Below are 11,020 nucleotides of genomic sequence, written 5' to 3' on the forward strand. Positions count from 1 at the left end.
TCAGGGACAGGGTTTTCCTCTGGTATGTGCAATACATCCTTCATTGCTATAATCATGTATCGGATGGCTTTAGTCATTTTAGCCTGCAACTTTGCCTCATCGTCACTGGAGTCAGAATCCGTGTCAACCAACTGGGATAGTGGGCGCTTTTGAGACCCTGACGGCCTCTGAGCTGCAGAACCAGACACGGGTTGAGACCCTGACTGATTATCCAACCTTTTATGCAAGGAGCTTACATTATCATTTAACACCTTCCACATATCCATCCAATCAGGTGTCGGCGGCGACACCACAGTCACTTGCACTTGTTCTGCCTCCACGTAACCGTCCTCGTCAAACATGTCGACACAAACGTACCGACACACCGCACACACACAGGGAATGCTCTAATTGAGGACAGGACCCCACAAGGCCTTTTGGGGAGACAGAGAGAGAGTATGCCAGCACACACCCCAGCGCTATATAACCCAGGGATTACACAGTAACTTAGTGTTTACCCAGTAGCTGCTGTTTATGATAATTTTGCGCCTAAAGTTATGTGCCCCCCCCTCTCTTTTTACCCTTTTTCTACCTTGATACTGCAGGGGAGAGCCTGGGGAGCTTCCTCTCAGCGGAGCTGTGAAGAGAAAATGGCGCTGGTTAGTGCTGAGGAAGAAGGCCCCGCCCCCTCAGCGGCGGGCTTCAGTCCCGGGTCTGTGTAATAAAATGGCGGGGGCTCGTACATATATACAGTGCCCAGCTGTATATATATGTGTCTTTTTGCCAAGAGGTATCCTAATTGCTGCCCAGGGCGCCCCCCACCCTACAGTAACCGGAATGTGTGGGTAGTGTGGACGCAATGGCGCACAGCTGCAGTGCTGTGCGCTACCTCATGTGAAGACAGGAGTCTTCTGCCGCCGATTTCGATGTCTTCTTGCTTCTGCCGGCTTCTGACTTCTGGCTCTGCGAGGGGGACGGCGGCGCGGCTCCAGGAACGGACGACAAGGTCAGGTCCTGTGTTCGATCCCTCTGGAGCTAATGGTGTCCAGTAGCCTAAGAAGCGCAACCTAGCTGCAGTTAGTAGGTTTGCTTCTCTCCCCTCAGTCCCACGTAGCAGAGTCTGTTGCCAGCAGAAGCTCTCTGAAAATAAAAAAACCTAACTAAAATACTTTCTTATTAGCAAGCTCAGGAGAGCTCACTAAAAGCACCCAGCTCTGGCCGGGCACAGATTCTAACTGAGGTCTGGAGGAGGGGCATAGAGGGAGGAGCCAGTGCACACCAGGTAGTACTAAATTTTTCTTTAGAGTGCCCAGTCTCCTGCGGAGCCCATCTATTCCCCATGGTCCTTACGGAGTCCCCAGCATCCACTAGGACGTGAGATAGATAGATAGATAGATAGATAGATAGATAGATAGATAGATAGATAGATAGATAGATAGATAGATAGATAGATAGATAGATAGATATCTCCTTTGTGTGGGCGGCACTCAGACTTTCATCAGACAAGTAAAGTGCAAAAAAGACCCCACTGGGCCAATTTAATGGTTACGTTTCGGGTGATTATCCCCTTCCTCAGACAATTTAAATAAGCAAACAACAGTGATATTTATAGGAAAACAAACCTGTGACCCTCCAGTGCAATCCAGTGTGTCACCCACGCTCCCGGCCGGCGTCCCGCAGTGGCACTTCCGGTAGCGGGTTTTATTTAATGAAGGCCCAACAGTCTCACTGTGGGGGGGTACTGTGCACTCATAATATGAGCAGCCATTCTGATCAAGCTGCAATTGGGAAGGGCTGTGATTAGTTTGGGAATGTAGACAGCGCCAGTCAGGTGATAAACCTTTACCTGTGTGTTCTATCATTTACCAGATGGATTAAATTTGGACTTAAACTAGGTACACACTATATGATATATTGGATGATTTTGCAATCTGCGACGGCTCGCATTGACCATAATATAGGGCGTACTCCCAAATCCACCCAGGGGTCGCATCGTCCCAACGTGACGTGCTGCTGGTCAGGTGTGTACCCAGCTTTATAGTATGTCATCATTTTGGTTGATCACCGAACCACCAGATCCATCCAAAACTACCCATGCATAAGACTACTAGCAGGGAATTTAACGTGATGAACCGTTCTAGAACGGCACAATGCAACCCGCCAGCATCGCATGTTTTCCCTTGCATCCCACAGAGGTATGAGGGAAAACTTAAAGTGTTGGCACTACAGTACGTGGCTGATGTGTGCAGTCAGGCATTGCGGCGACACACTGTGCTGAAATTAATTGCCCAAGAGAGCCTTCTTATTGTCTCAGAACTATTAGACCATATACAGGAACACCAAATAGAACTACTTTGTAACTGTCTATTGCTAGTTTACTTTGTTTTACTTTGCATGACACTTTGGATAGTCATAGTCATGTCTTTAGTACATGGATAGGGTGGTCTTCAGTATGCCGCCTGACGGGATCCCGGCGCACAGTATACCGGCGCCGGGATCCCGACAGCCGGCATACCGACACTTATTCTCCCTCGTGGGGGTCCACGACCCCCCTGGAGGGAGAATAAAATAGCGTGGCGCGCCACCGTGCCCGTAGCGTGGCGAGCGCAGCGAGCCCGCAAGGGGCTCATTTGCGATCGCCACACTGTCGGTAAGCCGGCGGTCGGGCTCCCGGCGCCGGTATGCTGGTCGCCGGGAGCCGGCATACCGTAGTAAACCCCATGGATATTACACATACCTCTGATTGCTTCAAAAGTTTCAAATTGTGGTGGGAGGTTTGCTTGTCGCTATTAAAGAACTATTTCACCCTCCCTTGAAAATATGATTTAACCTCCTCATACCATTACATAAAAGGCATCTGTAAAGGTGGGTAAAACACGGATACAATCATTATGCCAATCCTTCGATTTTCACCCGATATTGAGGGATCGCCAAATTATTGTATTGGTGTGTACAGTGCCCGCAGGAGCTGAAAGGGGGTCATGCTGGGAAGGTTTATCAGGATAACCCACCTTAAGACTGCAGCACCTCCTGCCCTTGTGCAATATTTACTAATATTGTCCAGTTTCAGGAGGATTTAGCATTGCTCTAGTGACGCCATATTGTTGTGGCTACAGCCTTTAAGTGGAAGACAAGTCCAAAATAAAACAAAAACAGGAAACAGACAAGGAAAAAAAACTACACAGGAAGTAAACATTGTGTATTCTGACCTTTTTGCAGGATCTCTCTAGTATAATGTCCATAAAATAAATCATGGGGGGTAAAAATTAGCTCATTACGGATTTATTTTTTTGCGGTAAAAAGGTAAGCTTTGCCCGTTTTCACCATTTGTACCAACTGTAGATACACACTGGATAGGACACTTTTGAAAGAACTAGACTAAAAAGTTTTTTGTCCCCAAGTGTAAACTTTGTGAGCGCTGATTACACTTGGTAAATGCAATTTCTACATAATGATTCAATAATATTCCATAACAAATAAAGCCGGAAAAAATCCTGCCAAGCCTAAAATGTCCCATGATTTTAACACTTCTGGCTACTGATATCATATAGGCTTTGGGAACGCTAGAGCCAGATAAAAATTGCATGAATAAATAAAGTTTATATGCCATTTTGGCTTCAGTTACACTGCACATTCAGAGAATAGTTCATCTACGCAAGTAGATAGATTAACAAAGTAGAAGGATGTTAAACCGTAACTACAGCTCAGGACCCTGGTTGGATGACAGGGACACGTAATACCGGCCCCACTAACGTGCTGCCAACAGGAACAGACTAGCACCCATATTATACTCAGACAGCCTGTCGTCTTAGAAACAATACAGGTAATATTATAGTACGCCTTATTCCTTCCATAAATACATGCTCGTGATAATAAATAATTCTAATCTAGAACAAAGACACTAACCTGCAACACTAAGAAATGCTTGTTTGCTGCTAGCGAAAAAGTAATACAAAAAGATAAAAGGTGTCTTGTAGCATCCAAGCAAGATCCTAGCTAATTTCTGAATCCGGAGATACTCATGAAGGGGATGATATAACCTGCAATCAGTTAAGAGATGGGACTGGGAGTATACCTTGCAGCCCAACCCAAGGAGTCACCTCCATCGCAAAACACCATACACATCCAGACCATAAATCACCCAACAGGATATCACCTGTTCCTTCCAATGAAACGATTTAAATACATTTATTCACCTATACATAAGGGAAAACTTAAAGCACAGTTTCAAAACTGGGTTCTCCAGGCACCCACAATACAATTATTGATCAGATTTGCCAATAATCGAGTGATCAGCCTGTTATAGTGGGGTGTAGTATGGTATGCCGGCGCTCGGGCTCCCGGCGACCAGCATACCGGCGCCGGGAGCCCGACCGCCGGCATACCGACAGCGTGGCGAGCGCAAAGGAGCCCCTTGCGGGCTCGCTGCGCTCGCCACTCTACGGGCACGGTGGCGCGCTACGCGCACCACACTATTTTATTCTCCCTCCAGGGGGGTCGTGGACCCCCACGAGGGAGAATAGTTGTCGGTATGCCGGGTGTCGGGATTCCGGCGCCAGTATACTGTGCGCTGGGATCCCGACATTCGGCATACAGAAGACCACCCGTTATAGTGTGTAGGCATAAGCGTTCAGCCGATAAAAAGGACAAAGTTTCCAGAAACGTTCAGCTTCGATTATCTTATCTTTCAGACTTGCAATAAGATATCGGTAAAACCGTTATCACGCAGTGTGTGCATTCTCGATCAGCTAATGGGTTGGTTTATCGCTGGCGCTTGGAAACATTAAGTATGTGCGTGTTTTAAGTCTATAAGAAAGGTTAGCTGTTACTTGCTAAAAATGCCCCCAAAAATTATTTTTATAAAATGTATTTTTATATTCTCAATAATCTGTCCATATTTCCTATGGTTTAGGTGGACATAAGCAAATTCAGTGTGGTGGAAAATCGGTAACTGAAATTAGAATAATAATAATAATAATAATAATAATAATAATAATAATAAATTGCTTTGTGTTTTCTGACGATTTCGGCCATTTCCACTTGCTAAAGAAAATTGTGCTGATCGCTGGTTCAATCAAAATATCACAGTGTGTAGGCAGCTTATCAGTCTAGGCTTTAAGGATATCTGTGCTTGAGCACAGTCTGTGGTGGTCAGTCACCTGTATATAAAGCAAGGATATCATTAAAACCTGGACTGGATGCCTTGAGGACTGAGTTTGGGATGGGAAACACTGTCCTAAAAGGTCAAATCTGCTTGCTGCAAGTCCCTGTCTCATTACACCAATACACGCACACACCATGTATTTACCCTACACATGGGGCTGATTAAATTGTTTGGTGGGCGCCCAAACATATTGGGTGCCCACAGAGGCCATTCAATTGTTGCCCCCGTTGAGTGCGCATTCCCCGTATCCACGCCCATTAATAGTGGGGGATTTACCCGTGCAAAGTGGCGCGGCTAAACACGCCTAAAGTGCAGGTTAGGGCAAACCATGGAGTTCACACACATTTCAGCTAACACCTCCAGAGGCTTAGTCCGGTCAAAATTGGTTTTCACCTAAAAATAATTCCAACAGTTTTGAAACTTGGCACACACTTACTTAGAGGTGTCTAGTGATGAATTACACAAAAGTCCTGATGAATCGGAGGGGAGATCTAGCGGCAGTGACGTAAAACATGTCACTTTTTGCAGTTTTTCGTTTTTATCTCGGAAACTGTTGGTCTTAGCAAATATGTAGTCATATACAACAATAAAGCTTATCAGTCATAATAGGTTTTCACCTAAAAATAATCGATAATACAAATTTTTTTATTTCACAGCTTTGAAATGAAATACTTAAACAAATACCAACCACTGAAACTCTAATGGGCCCTACACACTGCGCGATCCGCCGCCGAGCTGCCCGACAGCGGATACGGCCAACCCGGCGGAGGGGGGGGGGGGGCAGTGAAGGGGGGAGTGAAGTTGCTTCACTCCCCCCGTCACTCGGCTCCATAGCAGTGCAGGCAAATATGGACGAGATCGTCCGTATTGGCCTGCATGCACAAGCGACGGGGCAGCAGCAATAAACGAGCGCAGGGCCGCGCATCGTTCATCGCTGGTGCCTCCACACTGAAAGATATGAACAGTATCTCGTTCATATCTTTCACTCATATCGCCCAGTGTTTATGGCCTATAAGTCCCCAGTTGGGATTTGTTTAAGTATTTCATTTCAAAGTTGTGAAATAAAAAAAATTGTATTATCGATTATGTTTTAGGTGAAAACCGATTATGACTGACAAGCTTTATTGTTGTATATGACTACATATTTTCTACGACCAACAGTTTACGAGATAAAAACGAAAAAAAACAAAAAAAGTGGCATGTTTCACGTCACTGCCGCTAGATCTCACCTTCGATTCATCAGGACTTTTGTGTAATTCCTCACTAGACACCTCTAAGTAAGTGTGCCAAGTTTCAAAACTGTTGGAATTATTTTTAGGTGAGAGCCTTTTTTGCCCTTCATTGACTGGACTAGCTGTGAGCTGAAAGGTGTCTACCTGGCTGCATGCGGGCCCAAACAGAGCAACAATTGAATTGCTCCTGTGGGCCCCATCTAGTGGTGACCGGGGAGAACCAACAACTGAATCAGCACCTGTGTGTACATATAGTTGTGAACAAACAGAAATTTTATAGTTTTATTCTCTAAGTTATTATAATGGAAATACTTTAGTGCAAGTGAAGGACAATCAGAAATAGATAGTATTTGTACGCAACCAACACATCGGGATTCTGCAACAATTTGCAGAAGAAAAACCAGACACAACTGCCAGGTTCTAGATTTCAAATGCAGAAATGTATTTCTTTTGTATACTGCCTGAGAAGCAATTGGTTTTATAAACCGATGCTAAATCTATCACTTAAGCTGGCCATACTCTACACCAACTTTCCGCTAACCATCCAAGTAGTTGGTTGGAATGAAAATCTGGTAATGTATAGGTTCAAATGACAATCAGCAAATTTGCTCCTGATGCTGGAAAACAGATGGAAATGGTCGTTAGGACAAATTCATTAAGTCTGCGTTTGGAAGCAAACTGCTGATTGTCATTTGCTCTTATAAATTACCAGATTTGGTCTAGTTTATGGCCAGTGTTAGGCAATATATGAGACTGTAGAGAAACACAAATAGTATAAAATTAGCAGCATCTGTCTCACACCCTCAATAAATAATAATTAATAAGAAACAATACACTATCATCTCCTAACTGCATGCTCCAGGTTGCAAATACATTAAGATAAATATTGCTTAAAATAAAAATTGTGCTCATCAGGTTGATCACACAGTGGGTGGAATTCAAATGTCGGTTGGGTGTCTGTTTTTTCCTGTCTATCAGATAGGAAATAACAGACCTGCAACTGACTTTTTAAACATTTGAATCTCCCCCAGTGATTACTTAGAACATGACTAAACTCAACACTTAATTCTTCAACCATAACAATTCAAACTATGTATAATAAACCACATCTTCAACACCGATTGAAAACTCTAATTTATCTCCCTGGCACACGCTGCTGCTCTATAAATAAATGATAATACTATTACTCTGTATTTATGTTGATAAAGAGGAATAGGTAAAGCACAAGGGGCCATTAGATACTAGTGTGTGGTGGATGTGGATATAAAAGGTGATTGATGCAAAGGGAAAGCAGGACCACTAGAGTATACCAGTTGGTAGGGCTTGATACTGGGAGGTAAAGGGCAGCATATGGGGATTGCTGGAGGGCAGCAGAGCGGGGGCTCTGCTGGGTGGTGGGAGGGCAGCAGAGCGGGGGCTCTGCTGGGTGGTGGGACGGCAGCAGAGCGGGGGCTCTGCTGGGTGGTGGGCTCTGCTGGGTGGTGGGACGGCAGCAGAGCGGGGGCTCTGCTGGGTGGTGGGACGGCAGCAGAGCGGGGGCTCTGCTGGGTGGTGGGACGGCAGCAGAGCGGGCGCTCTGCTGGGTGGTGGGAGGGCAGCAGAGCGGGGGCTCTGCCGGGCGGTGGGAGGGCAGCCCAGCGCGGGTTGACGGGCGGTGGGAGGGCAGCCCCGCGCGGGTTGCCGGGCGGTGGGAGGGCAGCCCAGCGCGGTGTGGTGGGAGGGCAGCCCAGCGCGGTGTGGTGGGGGGGCAGCCCAGCTGTGGGTGGTGGGAGGGCAGCATAGCGCGGGTTGACGGGTGGTGGGAGGGCAGCATAGCGCGGGTTGACGGGTGGTGGGAGGGCAGCATTGCGCGGGTTGACGGGTGGTGGGAGGGCAGCATTGCGCGGGTTGACGGGTGGTGGGAGGGCAGCATTGCGCGGGTTGACGGGCGGTGGGAGGGCAGCATTGCGCGGGTTGACGGGGGCGGTGGGAGGGCAGCATTGCGCGGGTTGACGGGAGCGGTGGGAGGGCAGCATTGCGCGGGTTGACGGGAGCGGTGGGAAGGCAGCATTGCGCGGGTTGACGGGCGGTGGGAGGGCAGCATTGCGCGGGTTGACGGGCGGTGGGAGGGCAGCATTGCGCGGGTTGACGGGCGGTGGGAGGGCAGCATAGCGCGGGTTGACGGGCGGTGGGAGGGCAGCATAGCGCGGGTTGACGGGCGGTGGGAGGGCAGCATAGCGCGGGTTGACGGGCGGTGGGAGGGCAGCATAGCGCGGGTTGACGGGCGGTGGGAGGGCAGCATAGCGCGGGTTGACGGGCGGTGGGAGGGCAGCATAGCGCGGGTTGACGGGCGGTGGGAGGGCAGCATAGCGCGGGTTGACGGGCGGTGGGAGGGCAGCATAGCGCGGGTTGACGGGCGGTGGGAGGGCAGCATTGCGCGGGTTGACGGGCGGTGGGAGGGCAGCATTGCGCGGGTTGACGGGCGGTGGGAGGGCAGCATAGCGCGGGTTGACGGGCGGTGGGAGGGCAGCATAGCGCGGGTTGACGGGCGGTGGGAGGGCAGCATAGCGCGGGTTGACGGGCGGTGGGAGGGCAGCATAGCGCGGGTTGACGGGCGGTGGGAGGGCAGCATAGCGCGGGTTGACGGGCGGTGGGAGGGCAGCATAGCGCGGGTTGACGGGCGGTGGGAGGGCAGCATAGCGCGGGTTGACGGGCGGTGGGAGGGCAGCATTGCGCGGGTTGACGGGCGGTGGGAGGGCAGCATTGCGCGGGTTGACGGGCGGTGGGAGGGCAGCATTGCGCGGGTTGACGGGCGGTGGGAGGGCAGCATTGCGCGGGTTGACGGGCGGTGGGAGGGCAGCATTGCGCGGGTTGACGGGCGGTGGGAGGGCAGCATAGCGCGGGTTGACGGGCGGTGGGAGGGCAGCATAGCGCGGGTTGACGGGTGGTGGGAGGGCAGCATAGCGCGGGTTGGCGGGTGGTGGAGGGCAGCATAGCGCGGGTTGGCGGGTGGTGGAGGGCAGCATAGCGCGGGTTGGCGGGCAGCATAGCAGGGGTTGCTGGGTGGTGGAGGGCAGTACAGTGCGGGTTGCTGGGTGGTGGAGGGCAGTATAGTGCAGGTTGCTGGGTGGTGGGAGGGCTGCATAACGCTGGTTGCTGGGTGGTGGAGGGCAGCATAGCTCAGGTTGCCGGGTGGTGGAGGGCAGCAGAGCAGGGGTTGCCGGGTTGTGGGGGTTGCTGGGTGGTGGAGGGCGGTGTAGTGGGGGTTGCCGGGTGGTGGAGGGCTGTGTAGTGGGGGTTGCCGGGTGGTGGAGGGCTGTGTAGTGGGGGTTGCCGGGTGATGTAGGGCTGTGTAGTGGGGGTTGCTGGAGGGTACTACAGTGCGGGTTGCTGGATGGTGGAGGGCAGTATACTAGGAGTTGCAGGGTGACAGGGGCTGGGACTGCGGCAGGGGGGTGCTATGAGAAGGCAGGTGACCCCACAGATGTAGCCACGGTGAGTATCAGGGCTACCCCTACTCCTGATGCACCCCACATAGGAAACCTCCATAGGAGGAGGGCCTGTCACCCTGCGGGTCACCATCTCCGTCCTATCAGAGTGGCACTCACTTCCAGGCGGGTCACCACGTCCGCTCTCCTCCCGCCGCTCCTGTCTGATCAACCGCGGCCATGCTCCAGGTGATGGGCGGCCCTGTATTTCCCCCCTCCGATCAGTTCCCCGTCGCCGCCATCTTGTCTCTTCCCCCTCCCTCAGCATACGTCACCAGGCAGGGGGCACGTGATACGGCGTGACGTCGGCGGCGGATTCCGCCCGCTCTGGGTGTCTCCCTCCTCAGTCATCACTGTCAGTAGCAGCGGCGATGCTGATACGGGTACTAGTGCGTTTACACAGTACACTGCACAGAGCGGCGTCCCTCAGTCCCTAACTGAACCTGTGCCTGGCTGGGACCACTCTTACCAGCACTACCCCTGTACATCTATACAATAATCAGTTTCCACCAGGAGAACTTGTATAGATCATAAGGGATTTTGTTCATTTGCATAATTTTGAATAAGAAGTTATAGTTCTGCAAGCTTCTTATTCAGTGCTTGATAATTATGACTCCTAAAATTATCAAATCAAGCGCTCTGATATAAGGCACAAAATAAAGCTGTTGGTCACCCAATTTATATAATAGAATTGATATACTGATATCTATATACTTATAGCTGCTCCCACATGAGTATTCTGCGATACTCAAATAGATACAAAGTAATTGTGAAACATGCAATATCACAAGAGAGCGCTAGATACCGATCATTACTATATGAACATTTTATTCAATCACATAAAATAAAAGCATAAAAAATGCAATGCATATTTTCATAAAAGAATTATTCTCACTGCTGATATTATTTACACGCTGCCATATACTGTATCCCAATTGTATATTGCACAGATGTCCACATCCAAAAGATCAGTGTGGCTGGTTCGCTCCAAAGCAAATTATAAAGTCCCAATTTGTTTTAGGAAATGTGAATGGTGTTCACTAGATGGTGAATGTTCAGCTGTATAAACGATGGGCGCTATGCTACTACCTCCCCCGACCGCCAAACAATTTTGTGCTCACCACTTATTCCTTAGAGTCTCATGTGAGGCTGGCTGTCAGCATGCGGAATCCGTTGTG

At 49.7% G+C, this 11,020-nt stretch overlaps 2 protein-coding genes across 2 annotated transcripts in view; both read right to left on the bottom strand.

Moving 5' to 3' along the window:
- The window catches only part of BTBD7 (BTB domain containing 7), a 126,436-nt gene extending 116,312 nt beyond the window's left edge, over nt 1-10,124 (bottom strand). The window contains exon 1 of the mRNA XM_063947576.1: nt 9,963-10,124. The gene's annotated coding sequence lies outside the window, so the exon portion shown is untranslated. The remainder of the gene's footprint in view (nt 1-9,962) is intronic.
- LOC134979922 (uncharacterized) lies at nt 7,617-9,380 on the bottom strand. Its single transcript, XM_063946536.1, has one exon. The coding sequence runs from the start codon at nt 9,378-9,380 to the stop codon at nt 7,617-7,619; it is 1,764 nt and encodes a 587-aa protein (XP_063802606.1).
- Nucleotides 10,125-11,020: the final 896 nt, after the last annotated feature.

This window comes from Pseudophryne corroboree, chromosome 12 (assembly GCF_028390025.1).
Source record: "Pseudophryne corroboree isolate aPseCor3 chromosome 12, aPseCor3.hap2, whole genome shotgun sequence".
In the NCBI taxonomy this organism is placed as follows: Eukaryota; Metazoa; Chordata; class Amphibia; order Anura; family Myobatrachidae; genus Pseudophryne; species Pseudophryne corroboree.

Coding starts and splice junctions, on each gene's coding strand:
- LOC134979922 (XM_063946536.1), bottom strand. CDS start 9,380: ATGCTGCCCTCCACCACCCGCCAACCCGCGCTATGCTGCCCTCCACCA.